This window comes from Chinchilla lanigera, unplaced genomic scaffold (genome assembly GCF_000276665.1).
Source record: "Chinchilla lanigera isolate Chin_1 unplaced genomic scaffold, ChiLan1.0 scaffold00094, whole genome shotgun sequence".
Taxonomy (NCBI): domain Eukaryota; kingdom Metazoa; phylum Chordata; class Mammalia; order Rodentia; family Chinchillidae; genus Chinchilla; species Chinchilla lanigera.
The window spans coordinates 4,495,416-4,516,775 of NW_004955495.1; the positions used below are offsets into that span (position 1 = coordinate 4,495,416).

At 49.6% G+C, this 21,360-nt stretch overlaps 2 protein-coding genes across 6 annotated transcripts in view; one reads left to right on the forward strand and one right to left on the reverse strand.

Annotated features, from left to right (window-relative positions):
- Chaf1a (chromatin assembly factor 1, subunit A (p150)) overlaps positions 1-4,004 on the reverse strand; it is a 32,103-nt gene extending 28,099 nt beyond the window's left edge. For 2 of the 4 annotated variants that reach the window (XM_013505364.1, XM_005405794.2), the window contains exons 1-2: positions 3,705-4,004; positions 956-1,006 (exon numbers count right to left, since the gene is read on the reverse strand). In XM_013505364.1, coding sequence (XP_013360818.1) covers positions 956-1,006; positions 3,705-3,756 — 103 coding nt within the window. In that variant the 5' untranslated portion in view covers positions 3,757-4,004. Of the gene's footprint in view, positions 1-955; positions 1,007-1,540; positions 1,649-3,043; positions 3,168-3,704 lie in introns of those variants that run through there. The other 2 variants (XM_013505363.1, XM_013505362.1) reach the window with 2 other exon arrangements.
- A 2,753-nt stretch (positions 4,005-6,757) lies between these two features.
- Sh3gl1 (SH3-domain GRB2-like 1) overlaps positions 6,758-21,360 on the forward strand; it is a 29,586-nt gene continuing 14,983 nt past the window's right edge. The window contains exon 1 of one of the 2 annotated variants that reach the window (XM_005405801.2): positions 6,758-7,025. In XM_005405801.2, the coding sequence (XP_005405858.1) occupies positions 6,981-7,025 (45 nt within the window). In that variant the 5' untranslated portion in view covers positions 6,758-6,980. The remainder of the gene's footprint in view (positions 7,026-21,360) is intronic. The other variant, XM_005405800.2, reaches the window with a different exon arrangement.

A 21,360-nucleotide genomic window follows, 5' to 3' on the forward strand; every position in this document is an offset into this window, starting at 1 on the left:
AAAAAAAAAAACTGGAAACCAGTCTTTCACAGTATACAGCCTCTAATCTGGACTATAGATGAAGTCGGTAGATGAAGCAAATTTGGGCACATTAGTTTTCCTGTACAGCAAGAGTTCACAAATGGGGCAGCTCTGTCCCCCAGCCACGGATAGCAGACAATCCTTAGAGATTTTTGTGGGTGTCACTACTTGCCCCTAATGGGAAGAAGCCAGGGATGCTGCTAAATTTCCTGCAGGATTCAGGACAGCACCCTGGAAGGGCAAAAAAAAGGACACAAAACATCCATCGAGCTGAGCTAGAGACCCTACTCTAGAAGTGGTGACCTTTGGATTAATGTTAGAAACCCCAGGGAACAATACTGTACAGAAAAGTGTTTCCCAAAGTCAGTCATGGTGATGAACACCTGTTACCCCAGCACTCTTCGAGGCTGAGGCAGGAAAATCACAAGTTCGAGCCCAGCTTGGGCAACTTAGGGATAGCTTGTCTCAAAATTAAAAAAACTAATTGCAAAACAAAAAAAAAACAAAACAAAAAAAAAACAAAACTAATTGCAAAGGCCCTGGGTTCAAGCCCCAGTACCATCACCACCAGAAAAAAAAAACGGAAGGGGTTACAACCCTAAAATGAAAAGCTCCAAAATCTGAAACTCTTTAAGCATACCACCTTTTAAAATATGGCTCACTGGTACAGTGTTTGCCTGGCATGTACATTAAGTGAACAAAATATTGTATAATATTACCTTCAGGCTATGTCTATATATGAAATAATAGGTCCCACTCTCAAGACAGCTCATCACATATATGCAAATACTCCAAAATAAGAAAAAGTCTGAAATCTCTAACACTGTTGGTCCCAAATACTTTTGAACAAGGGACTGTAGAAGGATAAATTGTTTTTCTCCCCTCCAGAGGGGTGATGGTCTGAGGTAACCATTTAACCCCTGTCTGGTGTTACCTTGTATCAGCTTCTTCCCTGGAAAGGTTGGTCTGTCTTTGCAATCCATGGCTGCAATAAAACATCAATAAATGTTACTAAGTGTTGGAAATAAGCCAGCAGATGTATAAAGCCAGTGCAAGGTGATTCTCCAGTGGTGGTGATTCTGCCCCCACTGCCAGGGACATCTGGCAATGTCTAGAGGGATATTTTGTTGCCACGATGGGGCAGAGGGACCAAGAGATGCTACTCAAGTCTGGCTGGTAGAGGCCAGTGTTACTACTAAATATCCTGCAACATCCTGGTCAGGCCCCCCACGATAAAGGATTATATGATCCCAAAAGTGCCTACATTGCTGAAATCCTGCCCTAGTTATATCTTTGTTTTATTTTCTTTGTGAAAATAGTTTTGTAATTGAAACTTTTGTGATTATGTTTCCCTCCAAACAGAATGCCAGCTCTCTAATAGCAGTGACTTGTTCACACTGTATATTGAGCACGTAGCTCAGGGTCTGAAATGTACCAGGAAGCCAATGGATGATCAACCAGAAAAAATGTGTATGAGAAAAGGTAGAGATGAAAGAAAACATTGGATTATCTATTTTACCATGAATGTGACTTGAAGCATCCCCTTCCAATCCAACCTCTTTCACCACCACCAAAGGCGTAAAATTAGAAAAGGATTCATTTTGTGAAGGGAACACAATTTAAGGCACTTTAAGCTTGTCAGGCAGGAGCTGAAGTGCTGACCAGACATAAGAGAGACTATCTCCCTACAACAAGAAAAACAACAAAACAAAAATCGAGAAAATCATCTAATAACAAAGTTGATGCAGAACTGACTGTAAATAGAACAAAGGCCATGGAGAAATATCTTGATTTTTTTTTTTTTTTTGTCTTTTTTTTGAGACAGGGTCTCGCTACGCAGTTCAGGCTGACCTTGAGCTCAATTTGTAGCCCAGGCTGGCCTCGAACTCGCAACGATCCTCCTGCCTCAGCCTCCCGAGTACTGGGATTACAGGCGTGCGCCACCATGCCCAGCAAGAAATATCTTGAAATAGGTTAACTTCAGATGCTCACACCTGCTAGGAGATTTGGTTTAGAAAGATCTAGTTTACTTATTTTTGGGAATCTACATATATTTTGTAACAGTTACATGAAAATCAGACCAGAGTTTTCTAAAAAAAAAAAACACTCAGCTGTCCATAGCTGAAACTATCCACTACTTTCTAACTCCCAGTTATTCTTGGAAAATAAGAAAAGGTATCACGATTTTTTCCCCTCGTCAAATGAAAAATATATACTTTTTACCCACTAAAATCTATTTTCAAGACGACCACCATGATTTATATTTCTCTGAGCAACCAGCCTTGATGTATGGGTAACAGACATGACTTGTACGCAGAAGCAACCTTAAATTGATATAAAAATGGGACCCCATCCAAGTATTCAGACCATTTAAAGGTACATGTACACTAACATTTGTGTATGTATAGCATTACCAACTGCTCTTTATTCTGAGGTTACGTCCTTTCTAATAATACTTGGCATTAAAACATCTTGCTCTTTATGCTAATATGGTCGCAATGAGCAGTGTTTGGCTTTTAATTTTTTCAGAACTAAAATTCTGATTTAGTTAAGCAAAAAGAATCACAGTTCCATGACAGTCAGTCCTCCTGATTTTATTTATATTAACTGTATGTCTCTGTGAAATCCCAGTGACATAGTACAAGGGCTCTCTCTGTTCTGTGTGGTACTGGGATGGAACCCAGGGCCTCACACATGCTAGGCAAGGGCTCCACCCCGAGTCATTTCCCCAAACCAAGGAGCAGTGGTTCTTGAAGGGGGTGGGGGGGGTGTGACGGATCCTGTCTCCTAGGTGACACTTGGTCACTTCTGGGAGTCATTTTTTGTTGTCACAACTGTAGAGAAAGGGTTTCTGCTAGCCCGGAATGGGTGCAGACCAGAATGCTGTTCGGCACCCTCCAGCGCCAGGACAGCCTCACACATCAATAGTGCTGAGATTGGGAAACCAGGAACTGGGCTAGTTGATGTTCCTTTCCAGACCTTCATTTATCCAACCAACACATGTTTATCAGGCCTCTGGTACCTGCCAAACCCGGTGCCGGGAGCTGGGGATGCAACGTGGAGTCAAGCAGGGGAGACAGGTAGTCAGGGTTTCCTTGGTTCCCCGCCTCGCGTTTTGGGAGGCCTGCTGTGTGCTACAAAGATCCCTTCCAAGAAACAGGGAGGAGAAAGCACTTCATACATCATACACCAGCGAGAACTCGCGGGTCCCAGCTCCTGGGCAATCCCCACCACGCACACCTCCTCCCTGGCCTCGCCCTGACTCAAACAAGCAGCAATTTCGGTTTCCCTGTGCCTCGGTCTCCCCAGTTGCTGCAAGGCCCAACTTGCTCAGGGGGTATAAACGAACCCAGGGGTATCCACGCTGGCCCTTTGCCTCCCCGCATCTCAGTGTCCCCTCTTGGCTCCACGGACCCGTCTCTCCCCGCCAGGGGTCCGTGGAAAGACGAACTGATGCAAAAGCGCCAAGGAAGAGAAACACACATATATAAATACGTGGTCTCGGCTGCAACAATAACGTCAAAGAGGGCGCTCTTCGGGCGGCAGGGCCCCGGATAGGAACTCTGCGGCCCCGGGGACTGATCGCCCGGCCGGGGGCCCAGATGTGCGCCCACCGCCACCCCTGCCGCACCGACCCGCACAGGCCGCGTCGCCCCTTCCCCTCAGCGCAGGCCCCAACCCACCTGGGGCCGCTCCCCTGGCGCCCGGCGCCGCGCACTCCGGTTCTTCCAGCATTTCTCGGGCGGCAGCTCGAGGTCCCCTGAGGCGGCGGAGGCGCGGGCTCAGCTCCGGCAGCCGCTGCTGCTCGCCCTCCCGCCCGCGCCAGGCTGCCGCGGCCGCCGCGCTCGTATTTGGCGGGAACCGCGGCGACCCCCGCAGCCCGCACGCTAATTGGGCGAGATCGTATCACGTGACGGCCCGCCTCGGGAAGAGAGGAGCGCCGGAAGCTTCCTCGCGAGAGCCGTGGCTTCCTTTCCTACCTTGAGTCCCTCATTGATATTCCCGCGAGTAGGGGAAAGGAGGGGCTCTTTTCCGGCGACCTGTCATTGGCTGGCGAGATAAGCTCTACGATTGGGTACAGTAGATGTCAAACTGAGAACTACGCACTACGATTGGCTAATATCGTGGGAGGAGGGTGGGTCATAATGACGTCACGAGAGGTGCTCTTGACAACCGGAAACTGCGGTTAAGAGGAGGACTGATGTTTTGAGTTTATCTTAAATTGAGCATTGGTTAAATGGAACGACTACAATAAAAATTATGTTATTTTCTATACGAATAATAAAATAGTGTCTGAGTGGAGCTTTAGAAGCATTTGGCATCAAGTACATATATTTAGAGGGAATGAATGAAACGGATGATTCTGTTTTAATGCTCAAGCGTTTTGTACATGACTGCTTCCTCTCCTTGCAGTATTTTCCTACATGATTTCCACTAACTTTAAGATCTTTCTGTTTTTTCAAGAACCTTTTTTCTCCTCCACCTGCAAGATGATCAAGTGCTTGCAGCACTTTTCCTTGAAGACAGCTGTGTTTATTAGTGTTGACTGATTAGTTTTATTCATTAACTAACAGTTAATTCATTTCGTGATACTTAGAATTGAACCCACAGGCGTTTTCCCACTGAACTACATCCCAGCCCTTTTTATTTTGAGACAAGATCTTGCCAGGTGGCTCATATTGGCCTCACCAGTATTTGCCCATGACTGATACATTTTAAGTACTCATCAAAGTGAATGCATGAATATCGTTTGACTGGACTATATAGATCATGCAAGTTAAAAGCCTCACACAGAGCAAAGTGTTTACCTCAGTGGGGAAATGCTTCCCTGCCATGTACCAAGGCCTGAGTTCCATTCCACACTTGAAAAAAAAAGAGGTTCACACACAAAAGAACAGAGATCTTCAGTGTCAGATTGTGAGTTTTAAAATAGGTTTTCTGAAAACAAAAAAATAAAATAAAATAAAATAGGTTTTCTGGCTGAATGTGGTGGCACACACCTGTAATCTCAACACTCTTGGGAGTCTGAGACAGGAGGAACACCTTGAGTTTGAGGCCATCCAAAACTTCATAGGGAGACCCACCCAAAAAACAAAAAACTAAAAAATAAGTTTTCTTCAGCACCATTGTAACATCTCAGAAGAGGAGGTGACGAGAAAAAAAAATTAGGATCTAGCCCAAGTTTAGAATACTTTTGAGGTAGATTGGGTAATCAGTAAAATTGATTGAGGAAGGTGTTGAGAAATAGAAAATTAAGAGACATCACTTTGGGCAAATCAGACCATTACTGCAGACCTCACTTCCCCTGTCTGAGCCATGAGGATGTTTTCCTTCTCTGACATACTGGGCTTCTATAAACACAGTTGAGCATACCAGAATCACATGCGGGAGCCTTTTCAAACTATTCATAATGGTTGTATCAGTATCTTGGGGTGTATGTATTCTTGTATTCTTAGCAATCCCTTGATGTAGTACACTTCCTTCTGTTGATGCATTTTGAAGTTTCTAGCAATCTTTGGCTTTCATGCCAGGCGTGTGGTGGCACACGCCTGTAATCCCAGCACTCAGGAGGCTGAGGCAGGAGGATTGTTGTGAGTTCGAGACCAGCCTGGGCTACAGAGTGAGCTCAAGGCCAGCCTGAACTGCAGAGTGAGACCCTGTTTCCAAAAAAAAAAAAAAAATCTTTGGCTTTCACACAAACCTGTCAGCAATTTCAAGCCTGAAGTTCTCAGTACCTTTGTTGTAATCATTTTCTTGTTCCTCTTTTTGGATTCATTTACTCATTCAAACTCATTATTCATTCAAAACCTTTTTTTCCATTTTGCTTTGTTTGTTTATTTTGGTTTTTCAAGACAGAGTCTTGCTATGTAGTTTAGGCTGGCCTTAAACTCACCATTACCCCAGGTTGGCCTTAAACTTCTTATGATCCTCCTGCCTTAGCCTCCTGAGTGCTGGGATTATAGCCATGCATTGCTACACCTGGCCATTCAATACATTTTATCAGTAACAGTTGATAGAAAAATCCCTATCAATAAACACATCAATTTAAAGAGATTTCCTGGTGGAGGTGACATTCGAAGCAGAGTGCTTTTCATGTACAAAAGATGGAGGCAAGATTGGGGGAAAGTTCAAAGCTGTAAGTGAAGTCCCACAGGAAAAGGCCTTATAGCAGTTGAAGAGAGCAGAGAACGAAAGAGTTGACAAAGCCAAACTGATCAGGTTTAGGAAGCTTAGAAAGTAACGGATGTGCAGCAGGCGGACTTTAAGCAGAAGATGGGTGCGATCTGAATTGTGTTCTAAAAGTATCTTTCCGACTGCCTTGTAGGGGATGAATTGGAAGGGAGAATGTGAAGCTGGGAGACCAGAAGGGACACTGGTGGAATCTACATCAAGGCAAGACCCAGAGGTGTGGCTTGGGCAACTGAATGGATGGACATGGGACAGTGTGGGGAGCGGGAACTAAATACACAGAAGAATTGGTTCTCGTTGAGATGAGCAAGCAAATTTCTGGAGAATCATAAATCTGAGCAAGCGGCCCCATCACTTTTCCAACTGGAGCGAGACGGGTTTCCTGGAATTTTAAGTCCACCTCCGGTACTCTAGGGTGCGCTACAGCCTCCACGGCCTCTCTAGGTCTCACCATCACATAGGAGACGAAGTAGGCGTGCGCTCTCCGACCGACAGGGGGCGCGCGCGAGAAGACGGGGTTGGGCGCCGCGCGCGCGGCAGGGGCCGGCACCGGAAGTGTGCGGTTGCCATGTAATATCCTGAGCTCGCGGGCGCGCGAGTGACTGAGGCGGCGCCGGGGAGGGCGCGGAGTTTGCCAGCGGGTGGTGCGGGCGGCGCCAATAGGGGCCGCTGAGGCACGCGAGGGGCTGGTGACTTCGGGGAAGGCTGTGGCTTGAGCGGGGCCTGCGTTTTACTCAGTCCGGGCGGGAGCCCCGAAAGCGGGAGGCAGCATGTCCGTGGCGGGGCTGAAGAAGCAGTTCTACAAGGCGAGCCAGGTGAGCGCAGACCGAGGCGAGGGGACCCTGGCTGGCCGGAGTGGGGGGCCAGGCCCGGCCCGGGCTCGGGAGGGAACCGAGGGGGCGGCGCTGCTACGTGTCCCCTGCCGGCTGGGGAGCCGAGGACGGCGGGGGCTGCGAGGTGGCCCAGGCTGTAGTGGTTTAGGGTCCCCAGCTGTCCTCGAGAGGGTGGGCAGCGCTGCTGGGAGGAGCAGAATGCAGCCAGAGGCCGGCCCGGGACGCGGGTGGACCCTTCTCTCTCCTTACCGCTCCCTTTGAGAAGGTGGGGGGAGAAAGAAACTTACATCCCGAGGCTGTGGACCCAGGACTCTTGCCAGATAGCTCAGGGGCAAGGAAGATTTGTGTCTATAGCAAGGTTTTCAAAATCCTCTTGATGGACAAGGTACAAAGTTGACCTGGTAGAGAGAGAAAAGTCAGTTTCCACACCCCCATCCTTCCGCTCTTGCTAGACGCGGACTGTCACCGACCCCTAATGTCCCTGCCCCAAAATATCCATACACCTTACCTTTATTTTTTTGGTCGTTTTGAGACAGGGTTTCGGTATGCAGTTCAGGCTGGCCTTGAACTCACGTTGTAGACCAGACTGGCCTTGAACTCACATCAATCCTCCTGCCTCAGCCTCCCGAGTGCTGGGATTACACGAGTGTGCCACTATGCACAGATCTCCCCTCCTTTAAACATAAATGGAGGCAGTGAGCGGACACTATGTAATCCTGTGTACTGTACTTTGTGTTTTTTTGTTAAATGTGTCTTGGAGGTCACGCTGGAGTTGGATTCTTCATCCCAGCAGTGTTGACATTTGACAGACCATTTTCGGGAGTGGGGCTGCACTTTTGGGTGCTGCAGAACGTGGATCAGCATCCCTAGTTTCCACCTGCTCCATTCCAGGAGCTGCCCTTATGTCTTGACAGCCAGAGATGTCCTGAGAGACATCACAGTGTCCCCTGTGGGTAGAATCCTTTCTTCTTTCCTTCTCTCCCCAGAACTTCTGTGTTAGACCATACTCCTAGAGCTTCTTGAAATTTTTTTTTTTTTTTATGAGATGGGGATCTTGTTATGTTGCTCAGCCTGGCCTCAGAATCCTGGATTCAAGGGATCTTTCTGCCTCAGCCTCTGAAGTGGCTGGAACTACAGGTTAGCACTGCTAGTTGCATTAGGGTGTATCATAGTCCATTTCACTGAATGTACCATCATTTGTTTAGCCAGTTGCCTACTGATAGATGTTTAGCTGTTTCCAATAACTTTCTGCCACAAACAGTTCCACGGTGAATAGCCAGTGAATATTGGCTCATAAGTGGATTGGTTTTAGAGTATAAATTCCCAGAAGTAGAATGCTGAGTCTAAGACTGTCTTTTCCATGTGACAAATAACAGTTTTTGGAAAGTCCAGGGTACACTCTCCAGAACACTGGGCGAGTGTCAAATTTAGTTTTAAGTTTCAGATCCAAGCAGCCCCAGATGCCTTGATTCCTATTGGCTTGTACATCCCAGGTTAAAGACCTTGGGTGTGGAGTTTGTGTACATAGATTCCACAGAGGAATGAGCAATGATCTCAGGAATTATTTGGGCTGTGCTGACCAGTAGGGCTGTACCCACAATTTGGAGAGGCCCCTTGCATGTTCTCAGTAACATGCAGCCGGTGTCTTGCCTCTGGAGGGAAGAAGCAATGACCTGGCGGTTATCTAAAATAAGGATATCTGGGGTCTATTGCTAGACAACCAGAGGATGACTAAACCCCCGGGGAAGAGAGATTTGATCCAGAGTAATTTTAGGATTATTGCTGAGACTACGCCCCTTTGCCCCTGCAGGATGGAACCAAGTGGGTTTTCACCAGCAGGCAGGAGATTCTACACCCCCGGGACGTGGGTCACTTGCTGGGACTCTGGCACAGCCCTTCCAGTGGGAAACATGTCACCAGAGGCCATGGGAGAATTTGCACCCCTCGTTTCTCTCTTATAGTGAGGTTTGTGGAGGTCCTCTGCTTCCCACACCCAGTGTCAGGCCTGTTGGTGGCCCATGCAGTACACAGCACACACGCTACCTGAGGGACCTGCTTGGTCTCATGGGCTGCCCATTAAGACCTGTTTTTTCTTTGGGGCCTGCACTGAGCTGTGGATAGTGCCCCAAAGTTTGGAAAGCACAGCCCAGTGTGAGCTGGCAGTTAGGATCGTCTGCTGTTTGCAGGCTCTGAGGCTCTGTCCCAAAGAATGAGTGCCATAGCCACAGCGTCCTGAGCTGTTGTCTTGGCCTCTCCACCAGTTCTCTGTCGCGCTGTGCTGCCGGAATCACCCTGGCTGCGTTCCATCCTCTTCTGTAACCCTTGCCAGTTCCCCCACATCTGCTTGTTCATATGGCTGGGTCTGTCCCTCTCTTTCTTTCTTCCTCCTCCTCAGTCACACCTCTTGTCCTCTCCCGAGCCCTCAGAATGCAGTGCCCTGGAGAAAAGAGAAGCCTCCCCTTGTTCGGTGACAGCTGACATGCCTGGGTTCTCACCCTGTGACCCGGCAGCAGGCTTTAAACCAGTGGTCTCAACTGGTGGCAGTTTATCTGGCCTAACGCAGACATGCTTCCTTCCATCCACAAAAGTATTGAGGGACATTTATCTTACTATAGGGTATGGGTCTCACCAGGGCCAGTTCTGCCCCGAAGAGGACACTGACAGTGTCTAGGGAAGTGTTGGTTGTTACAGCTTGATGTGGTGCTGCTGGCTTCTAATGCAGCGCCACATCCTGTAGAGCTCAGGGCTGACTCACCCCCACCCCCACCCCAAGAATTTTTTGGCTCCAGATGTGAACAGTAAGGAGTTGAGAAACCCTGCCTTTGAGATTTGAGAAAAATGGGGATAATGAAACCAAACAACAGCAACAAAAAAATCCCTGCTGGGCCATTCTTACGGTAGCTGCCTGAATTTCCTAATTTTCAAGGTGCAGATAACCCCATGTGCATAGATGGTGCACAGAGAACTCTTCAGGGGTCACCTTCACCTCCAAGTGTTTGAGACAGTTTTGGAGAGAAGGTCCCAGGGGTATCAGGAGGCCAGGGCTGCTGCCAGACGTCCTATAATGCGCAGAGTAGCCCCAAAGGTCAGTGCAGAACTTTAGAAACCTGTTTGAAAACAGGTCCTGGATGTCACAGTGTCACAAGTTTGCAAATTGAGAAACAGAAGCCAGGTGCAGGGGCTGCCAGAGTCCGGAAAGAAAAATTGGGTTTCCAGCAGGGGAGGCTGTGATACTGACTCAGAGTTTGTGCTCTCTCGGCGGCATGTTGGGATCTTAGAAGACTCCACGGCAGTTCACCACCTAGCACAGCCTCTTCAGCTTGTGTTCACAATCGGTCTGGGCTCCTCCAGGAAGTGTGCAAGGTTTTGCTTACAGGGTGGGGAGAGGTGAAGGATCGATACAGAGGCAAGGCAAGACAAGGTCCCCTCCCTTCTGCCTGGATAACCCACTTCCTCAGTGCTCCCTGGTATTTGTGCACATCTAGAACTGGGGAACTCAGTATTTCCGCGGAACTGAGGAAGTTTATATTTAAAAAATCCACTAGTAAGATGCAGACTCAGAAGTTCACTTTTCAGTGGAGGGGTTGGGACATTGCTTCCAGGCCTAAACTGCTTGCTAGTTTCCTGATCATTCTTGTGGCCAGATTTGAGTGTAACTAGGGATAGTGCTGGCGGCTGCCTGGAATGCTGGCCTGACCTTTTTTTTTCTTTCTTTCTTTTTGCCTGAAAGGAGAGGGGGCAGAATTTGAAAAGAAAGATTGGGCTGCTAAGTTAGGAGGAAAATTCAGGACTGTCCCACCTCCCAGGGCTTGTTTTCTTGTTCTGTTTTCAGTGCTTTGGATTAAATGTGGGGCTCATGTACGCTGGGCAGGAGCTCTCCATGGAGCCACCCCCCGGCCCACCCCCCATGCTACCCCTCACCCATGGCTTTGAAATGTGTTGATGCTGTCTAGGCCCAGGGTCCGAGCCCAAAAGGAAAGCTTACAAAGAAAGCTCATACTTCCTGTGAGAAGTGGGGTTCAGGGAAGAGCTGGAAGCAGAGGACCCTGGGTCCCAGCCTATAAAAAGGAAAAGGCAGAATGGTGTTGGGTACATGATGTGTCAGAACATTCCCAAACGTTGCTGCTCTGGTCCTGTATGCGTGCGCACGCTAGAGATGCAACCCAGGGCCTTGTGCATGCTAAGCATACGCTGTGGCACAGACCTACTTTTCAGACCTCATTTTGTGCAGGCACGCCTCTGCTTTCCAAGAACAGTGCTTGGCTTGTTCAGTGACAAACACAGAATGACTTTTTTTTGAGGTATTAGGGATGAAATGCAGGACCTTTGCATAAAGCTACACCACAGCCCTTTTTATTTTTTATTTTTTGAGGCAGGGTCTCACTAACTTGGGGGCTGGAACCTGTGACCCCCCTTCCTCAGCCTCCCAGAGTGTTGGGATTATAGACATGTGCCATCATGTCCAGCTTGGAATGATCTTAAGACCCAAAAATAGGCCAGCTGTAACCCTTTCACCCCACTGTGGTGCCTGTGTGCCTGGTCTGGACAGAAGGCCAGGGTGCGCATTGCAGGCTACACCAGGTACTGTCCTCTGGAAGTACCCTGTACCCCGGGAAGGCCCTGGCTGTAGGTGCACGCGAGGGTTTGTCCTCATGATGTCCAGGTCCACTCCTGCAGGAATGACTTGACCTGGGAAAGTGTCCTCATTGTGACCCTTAACCCTCAGCATGGGGACCGCCCTCCTCATTCACCATCTGTCTCTCTCTCTTTTTTTTTTTTTTTACTTTTTTTAATTTTAAAATTAAAAGGAGGAAAACGTTAACAGACAGACAACCTTTTACAAAATAGCAAAAGAACAGTATAGACAATACAGAGTTACAAACCAAGTGGTAGGAAATTAACAATGCTTGTTGTATTACATATTGATATCTTCAAGGTGGTTTCTCATGAAAACAGTTAGAGACATGCAATATTGATCAATCAAGAACTCATTTACTGTTCCTTTCAGCAAAGAAATAGAAGATAGTAGAACAACTATTTTTTTTTTTTAAGGAGATTACCAATAGTTGTTGTACTATACTTTGGTATCTTCAAAGTGGCTTCTACAGAAAATAAATAGAGCTATACATGAGTGACCAATTGAATAATCATTGACTATTCTCAATGGTGTTGTAGGAAACACATAATAATAAACATGCATCCATTTACGGAATAGGATAGGAACAATACAAACATTACAGAGTTATGGATAGATTAGTAGGAAAATATCAATGGCTGCTGTAATACATAGTGGGATCTTCAAAGTGGTTTCTCAGATCATCCGTCTCTCGATTGCCCAGTGATGCAGGCAGCCTCTGTCTAAGGCCTGTGCTATGTGCAGGCTGGACTGGGGAAATAGAGAAGTGTGAGACCTCCATTCTCACCACTTCCTGGGCCTGTCGGTAAAACCAGGTTCTTCTGCCTTCCTCACAACCAATTGCTATCTCTGTTCTCTCTCTCTGTCTCTCTGTCTCTCTCTGTCTGTCTCTGTCTGTCTGTCTCTCTCTCTCTGTATCTCTCTGTTTCTGTCTCTGTCTCTGTCTCTCTGTCTCTCCCCCACCCCCCCAGTACTGGAGATAAATCCAGGGCCTCCTGAATGATTGGCAAGCATTGAGTTATACCAACCCTTTTTATTTATTTTTATTGTATCGTGTGTGTTTGTTTATTTTATTTATGGTACTGGAGATCAAACCTAGGGCCTTCAAACTGAGGGCCATCCCCAGCACTTCAAAAACTTTATTTGAAACAAGATCTTGGTGAGTTGCTCACTCCTGCCTCTGGTTCCCCCCTTTGGTTTGTTTTTTTTTCCCCCGGTACCGGGAATTGAACTCACAACCTTGAGCTTGCCAGGCAGGTGCTGTGCCATTGAGCTAAATCCCCAGCCCCTGCCTCAGGTTCCCTAGTGTTGGGATTACAGGTGTGTGCCACCATGCCTGGCTGTTTTTGTGTTTATTTGGAGGGGATAGGATCTTGCTGTGTAGCTCAGGCTGGGCTCTATTTTGTGATCCTCACCTTACCTGCCAAGTGCTAAGGATTGGGTATGCTACCACGCTGCACTCTGATGTCTTTCTTCTCTCTCTCTCTTTTTTTTTTTTTTTTTTTTTTTTTTGGTCTTTTTGAGACAGGGTCTCACTATGCAGTTCAGGCTGGCCTTGAGCTCACTTTGTAGCCCAGGCTGGTCTCGAACTCACAAAGATCCTCTTGCCTCAGCCTCCTGAATGCTGGTTACAGGCATGCGCCACCATACCTGGCTCTTTTTTCTCTTTCGTGATGCTGGAGACTCAGCCCAGGGCCTCCCAGTACATGGTACCCAAGCTGTACCACTGAGCTACACCGCCAGCCCCGTTCTGATTTCCTCCATGTGTAGCTGCATATTTAGCCACTTATAAAGTGAGAGCCGAAGGCTGCCCCAAGTCAGAACCCAGTGCTCCCTGAAGACTGCCTGTACTCTGTGGGAGCTAATCGCCCCTTTTATCTGGGTGTGTTAGCACCAGGCCCTGCCATGCTTAATTGTAGGCTGGTGCCACTTACCACCTGCCAGGTGAGGGGTTCGCAGTGTTTCCTGTTGTAGCTAAGAAACTGGGAGCTGCCCCAGCCGTGAGACCCCAGACCTACCAAAGCTGGGCAAGTGCCTCAGGAAAATGGTCCTGTTGCCCCGCCTCATCTTTTGTGGGGGTGACCAGCATTGTAGTTCACAGTCCCTCTGGGGGCCGAGTGCCCCATTTTCTCCCTCCCTTGTCCGTCCATGCATTACACATCCATTTGCAACACTCCTCAGAGGGCAGCCTTCTGGTCCGCCCCATTCCCATGGCCTGAGTGTCTCCGGCGGCCTTTAACCCAGGGATCTGGGGCGCAGCCGTGGCTGCACTCCTGCCCTGTCCTTTGTCCTCTTCCTTTCCCTGTATTGTCAGTGTTCAGAAACTGAGCTGATCTGGGGCAACTGTAATCTGCAGCATGTGGCCAACTTTCCCCGATAGGATTTCTGCGGCAGCCACACATTTTGGCACTGCAGCCGGCCCTGGAAGGAGGAACGGAAAATTGTCTTCTGTTTCTGCTTTCCATGGGCTGGGGTGGGCGGGCGTCCCTAAACCCTGGGAGGGTTTCATGGGGAAGTGCTCCAGGCCCAGCCTGCTTGGCCCTGATGTGGGGGGAGGCCCACTGCCCAGTCTTTCTCCCTCCCCTCTCCCACTGGTGGTTGCTGAGGTATGAGGGACCGGCTCTTGTAGTCCCCCTCCAGAGCTGTCCCTAGGGCTGTGCCCACCCACACCCCCGGCCTGGATTGGCTTTTCTCCCCCTGAGCACTGCACTTCGGGCACATTTCTGCTGTTTCGCATTAGGCAGTCACCAGGGCCCGGTGCGCACGGGCTCCCAGAGGATGGTAGATTCATCCTTCTTTTCCCCTCAGCTCCTAGCAAAACCTGCTGACTGGGCCCCCATGGGGTCACACAGACTTCCCAACTGCAACAGGAAACAGGATGGCCGTTTCCTCCCCAGCCCTGACTCAGCACCCATCAGCTGCTGGCCATCCGGGCGGGCTCCTTTCCGCACCTGACTGCGGGGATAAGGGATGGATGATGTGGTGGCTGCAGATCTGCAGGGCTCAGGACCACAGCGGGAACACAATGTCCAAGCAGTGTTAGATGCTTGCCCAGTGAGGACAGGCAGATGGGGGTCTGCCCTAGCTGCGCCGTCACCCTCTGCCTTCATCCTGCTGTTTCCTGGTCCCCGGAGTAGTGAGAACCTGGCTTAGTTTCAGATTGATGGAGGGGGATGAATGATTTTATTGTCTTTATCACTGGATAATAAGCTCTTTGCAGGCAGGAACATGTGCTATCCCCCAGTACTGAGCCTGCTGTCCCAGGCTGCCTTGGGAAAGTATGCCCTAGAGGAAGACAAGGACCAGGCATACCCTCCAAGCTCTTTCCTGTCATTTAGGCCCTTGTGCAGCCCCCACCCATTACAGCTGTAAATGTCACCCTTCACAGGTGACGTAAGCCGTCAGACTGCTCTGCCCAGTGCAGCAGGGCCTGTGCCTTCCACCTGCTCTCTGAGGGCTGGGAGGTGCCTCTTCTCTCTTCCCACTCAAGCCTGTCCCTGTTCTCCTCTCGCCCATCTGCATCCGCCCTCATCCCACCACCTCCTAGCACCTGGCCCTGAGGCCTCCCGCCCACACGCCACATGCCAGTCCTCACATCAGGTGTGCTTCTGAGGGCCACTGTGCCTGAGCACTTGCGCCAGGCCTGCACCCACTAGGCTGATAGCTCGTCACCATTGGTCTGTGCCCTGCCAAAGCGGGCACAGGACAGCTCATCTATACACTGCACTGACAAGAAGACTAAGGTGGCAGGCTCCTGCTCAGAGCCTTGACAGGGCCTCCTGCAGTGTCCCTGGAGGTGGCTCAGGCCTGGACAGACCTCCAGAAAATTGGGTGGCTGACAAGACCTTTGAGCACTTGGTAGGAAACAAGTTCAATTAATTTTTAAAAAAGAGGAGATCCCAGCACTCATGAGGCTGAGGCAGGAGCATTGCTATGCGTTCAAGGCCAGCCTGGGCTACCTAATGAGTTCAAGGTCAACCTAAACTGCATAGTGAGACCCTGTCTCGAAAAACACAAAAAAGAAAAGAAAAAAGAAAAAAAAAAAAATAGAAAAAAGCTCAGAGGTCATTCCAGAGAGCCTTCCCCTTGGCTTGGGATATGCCCTGAGTGCTCTGAGGGTTGGGGACTGGAGTAACCCACATGGCCTGCCTGGGTCCCTAACTAGCATCTCGGGCGGTGTCTGTAGCCTGTAGTCTCTGGACTAGGCTGGTCCAGCAGAGCTGGGGCATCTACCTTCGTTTTTTTTTGTTGTTGGTTTTTTTTTTTTTTTGTCTTTTTGAGGCAGGGTCTCCCTGTGCAGTTCAGGCTGGCCTTGAGCTCACTTTGTAGCCCAGGCTGGTCTCGAACTTGCCGTGATCCTTCTGCCTCATACTCCCAAGTGCTGGGATTACAGGCTTGTGCCACCACACCCAGCTACCTTCGTCTTTGATGTGTCTCAGTTCAGACATGCCCAGGGCTGCTGGCCAGCCTGCTCACCAATGGACATTTCTCTGGTTCAGGTTTTCCTATAACTGGGCCATCCCTTGTGGCCCATTTTGCTTTCAGCTGCCCTCTCTTAGACCTCACTGTCTTTAATAGGGCCTGTACCTAGCACCCACATCTTCCAGCTGTCTCTTGCATCTACACCAACACTTACTTTCTGTCTGTTTTCTGACTTTCTCTGCAGGCCCTTCTGCTTGTCCCTCTGGGATCTCTCTGCTGGCCTCCCATCCTGTCCCTGGGTCTATTCCCTACTCTGGGCCTGCCCACCACCCTCCCTTGACGTGCCTTCCCAACCTGCATCTTCTGTCCCAGTATTCAGACATGACACTGTAATGGCATATGACCCTGACTTGCTGGCCACCTTCCCCTCAGCCTGTCACACCAACATGTAAGCCACTGCACCAGCTGTCCACAGCACATCTCAGAACTGACTGCCAGGGGTTCTTGCCTCATACCTTCGTTGTGACTTGAATACACAGGTTGATGGGCACTTTCCCCTTCCTAACAAGCTTGCTTTTTAAATTGGTCTTTAAAGGAATCTTGCTGGGGTATAGCTCGGTGGTAGAGCCCTGGCTGGCTGGAATGAGTTCCTGGGTTCCATTCCAGCACTTTAGAAAAATGGGGGATGGAGGATCTTGGTATTATTTCTTATTATCTGTAATAGTAATGGAACAGCAGATAGATCTGCGGCAAAACAGCAGAGCATCTCTCCCTCAGAGACTACTTTTGCCCCAGTCAGAGACTGTCCGGACCGCAGCACCCCCCGGCCTGTTTCTCCTGGTGAGAGCTTCAGCACTGAGAATTGTGGGAAGAAAAAAAAAAAAAAGAGAGAGAATTGTGGGAAGAGTGTTCTTACCGTGTGATTTGTAGGCTTGTCCCTATGTCCCTTTCCATGCTGTGCTATGTAAGCTGCCTTTTCTTTATTCTTGGTGTCCGGTGCTGTACCCTGCAGTCGCATGCAGGGAGTTGGGACCTGATGGATCTGGGTTTGGCTCAGAAGGTGCTGTGGCTACAGGTGGACTTCATATTATTACTTTTTTTGTTTTTATTTTGTTTTGTTTTGTATTTTTGAGACAGGGTCTCACTATGCAGTTCAGGCTAGCCTTAAGCTCACTTTGCAGCCCAGGCTGGTCTCAAACTTGCAACAATCCTGCTTCAGCCTCCCGAGTGATGGGATTACAGACACGTGCCACTATGCCCGGCCACACTGATATTCTTAGAGTCTCCACTGTCACCTTGGCCAGTAGTTTCAGTAGCTTTCCTTAGTAAGCCACAGTCCAGCCCTGCTTTCTAAAGCAAGGCGGTTGTCCCATGATTTTTCTACCATCGTTTTGGGCCTTGGCCCCAGCAGTGAGCAGAGACTCGTGCTCAGGAAGCCTCCAGGGAAGGGCCCTAGCCCTCCCAGTTCCCTGCCACTGGCTGACCCTGCCGAGCAGCTACTGTGGTAGCAGTTGCAGAGGCAGCCAGGGAGCAGGGTGGGAGTGCTCCTTCCCCTGGGCCTGCATCTCCTCCTGCGGAGGCCTCCATCATACTTGCTTGCTTTTTTGTTCTCTTTCTTCCTTTCTTTCTTTCCTTCTTTCTTTCCTTGTCTTTGTTGACACAAGGTCTCACTATGCAGTTTGGGTCGGCCTTGAACTTACTTTGTAGCCCAGGCTGGCCTTCAACTCTCAGTGATCCTCCTGTCTCAGCCTCCTGAGTGCTGGGATCACAGGCGTGTGTGCCACCACACCCAGCCACCCATCATGCTTTCTGAGGGTAAGACTTGTCACTATCATTTTAGGAATTGAAAAGACAAACCAAAAACTTAGTGTCTTGCCTTTTGGCTGATAAGTCCAGGGCTCACTCCAAGGAGTCTGGGCTGCCGTGGTGCCCAGCTGCTTTGCTAGGTGGTGTCTGGGAATGTGATGCTGCAAGGTGGCCCTGCTGTGTGGCTCGTTCTTCTGCCCATCTCCCACAGCTGTGTTTTGCAGGGCCAGGCTGTCTGGAAAGCCCCTGACCTGCACCTCCCCCTGCACATCTGGGGCCTGCTAGGTTGAGCACAGTCAGTGCCCAGGAAGCTGACCAGGGGGAAGCTGACCTGGGGACAGTGCTGGGACCTGCAAGGAATGAGACAGGGAACCCATGTCAGCCGCAGGCATTTCCTGGCCTGGGGCAAGTGTCAGCTTCCCCCTCTTAGGGTGCTGCCCCTTAGCCTGCTCAGGCTCCCCTTCCTGCATTCTGCTCAGTTGTCACATTCTTTTTTTTTTTTCTGTTTTTTTTTGTTTTTGTTTTTGTTTTTTTTGTCTTTTTGAGACAGGGTCTCTCTATGCAGTTTAGGCTGGCCTTGAGCTCACTTTGTAGCCCAGGTTGGCCTCAAACTTGCAACGGTCCTCCTGCCTCAGCCTCCCGAGTGTTGGGATTACAGAGTGCTGGGATTACAGGCGTGCGCCAACACACCTTGCAGTTCTTTTCTTTTGAGCATCGGTTATGGTTATAAGGTGTTTCAGACGCCTGGAGAGGTCTGAGGACTGTCCATCTAGCTGAATAAAATAAAAGTTGCTCTTGACGTGGTGGCACACGCCTGTCATCCCAGCACTCCGAAGAATGGTGAAGAGGTGGCTGGTGTGGTGTTGCCAGCCAGCCCCCACAGTCCTTGACTTCGTGGAACCATTGTTGGGAACTCGCTTTGACTTTTGTAGGCCGGTACCTGCCTCTGCATTCATTCCCTGCTCTCTGGTTCCCCTCTGGCAGTTACATCCTGCCAGTGACATTTAGAGTGTGTTGGATTGCTGTGGGGCAGCAACCATCCTTGTGGCTGTCTTGGGCACGTGCCTGAGAGCCTCAGGAATCACCTTCCTTAATGTAACTATATAGGTTTTCTGCAGTCCTGGCCTAGAAAAAAACAAGCTATTAGGTTTGGGTGATCTAAAGTCTTGGACCCAGAGCTGGTGGGTGTCAAGTGATGGAACATTTGTAAAGTGTGACATTTCAGCTTCCCAGTTGTGCTCAACATACCTGGTGCCTGTGGCCAGCTTTAGGAGAGGCAGGTCCCCACACGCAGGATCAGCTCTGTTCCAGTTCCCTTAGAGGGAACTGGACTTGGGATAAACCGAGGGGACCAGCTGCTCTCAGAGACCTGCTTTCTGCCAGTGTCCTCTTTGCCAGCCTGCACTTCCTCAAGGCCTGGATTTTCAGCTTTGCTGCCCCAGGGAGCCTGTGCTCACACAAATCTGCCAGCACCCGTTCTGCTCGCAAGGGCTTCTCACATGCACATCCCCATTCTTACCTCTCCAGCGTCTGCAGATGTGCCCACTCGCTAGCATTTATCTGTTGCCCTCAAATCAGTACTCAGGCTCTTTCAGTCACAGTTACGCACAGGGCAGTGAAAATTTGTCAAATGCTCCCAGCCAGGGCTGCCACACTGTCCTGTCCTAGTTCTCATGCCTGGAACCTGCATCCTTCTAAATCTGCCTGGTGCCATGTTTTGGACACTTTTGTAGGTATGGTTGGTGACTTTGCTGCTTAGAACCTTCCCCAAGCATAGTGCCTGAGGGCCACTGACCATGAGGTCAATGTGAGTAAGTCAGAGGCGTCTTCAATAGGAACACGCACACAGCAAGGTCAGGTATTGACTGACAAAAATGTTAACAGAAACCTGCAGGAACCTGACCTTGTTTCTCTCAGAGCAGGGTCAGTGTCTGAGTCAGTTTCCTATCATGTAACAAACTATCTGAGGTAGTCAATTTTAAGAGGAAAAGTTTGCTGGCCGTGGTGGTGCACACCTATAATCCCAGCGCTCAGCTGGGCTTGGTAGCGCACACCTATAATCCCAGCACTGGGGAGGCTGAGGCAGGAGGATCCTTGGGAGTTCGAGACCAGCCTGGGCTACAAAGTGAGTTCTAGGCCAGCCTGAACTGCAGAGTGAGACCCTGTCTCAAAAAGACAAAAAAAAAGAAAAGAAAAGAAAAAAATCCCAGCCCTCTGGGAGCTGGATCTAGGGGGATCTAAAGTTCAAACCCAGCCTGGACAACTTAGTAATTTAGCAAGACCCTGTCTCAAAATAAAAAAAGGGCTGAGGATATAGCTGAGTGCTAAAGCCTTGGGTCCAACCCCCAGGACCACCAAAGAAAGTGAGAGAGAGAGAAAAAAAAAAAAAACATGAGGGAGAGCATGAAAATTTTTTTTTAACTCATGGTTTTGGAGATTCCACTCCATATAGCTGCTTTGGGGCTGTGGTAGGCGGCATACGTTGGTAGGCGTGTGTGCTGGTAGGAGTGTATGGCGGGCAGAGCTGTTCATCTCAGGGCAGGGGACAAAAAAGACAGCGACTGGGATTTGATGGTCCCTTCAAGGGCACATCCCAATGACCTAAAGACTTCTCTCCAGGCCCCGCCTCCTAATAGTCTGCTGCCTCCCAGTAGCACCATGCTGGGCCCCAGTCCTGTAACACGTGGGCCCTAGGGATAACTAGTGATCCAGACTGTAGCAGTATTGGATGGGGGTCACTGTAGCGCTCACCTTGGGGATGATGGCTAGGTGAGCAAGGACTGGAGTCGACTGTCCCTGTGGCTGGCTACTTTAGGAGTGTTCTGCCAAGAGTAGGCGCCTCTGTCCTTCCTCAGGTATAGATAGTGCTCTGTGTCCTATATCCTCAGCTCAATGGAAGTTGTCCCCTGGTCCCTGGACTCCCACTTCAGTGATGTGAAAGTGTCATAGAAGACTCCCAGTCACCACTGTTTAATTGGAGTTTGAAAACTGGCTGTGTGTTGAGGTGTGTGCAGAAAATGGTTATCTAACTCCAAGGGACCCACGCCCTGGGAACCTCACAGCAGGATTCAACTTGTGCTGCTTCTCATCCATCATCTTAAGAGTCCTCTGCTATGTAGAACAACTGGGTGATTTCTGATCTTTGCACCATGTTTCTTGCAGTGGAGGCCATCAGAGGTTCATACCAGATACTGTGTTTGTGGGGGGGGGGTGTCCTGGGGACCCAAGGGTGCTCTAGCAATGAGCTGCATTCCCCAGCCCTCATTGTTGGTGTGTGTGTGTGTGTGTGTTGGTGTGTGTGTGTTTCGAGTCTTGCAAAGTTGCCTAGACCTTACTCCCTAACTGGGATGACAGACATGCGCCACCACATCCAGCTAGATTACTCTTAATGGGGGCTGGGGATTTAGCTCAGCGGCAAAGCGCCTGCCTGGCAAGCGCAAGGTCGTGAGTTCG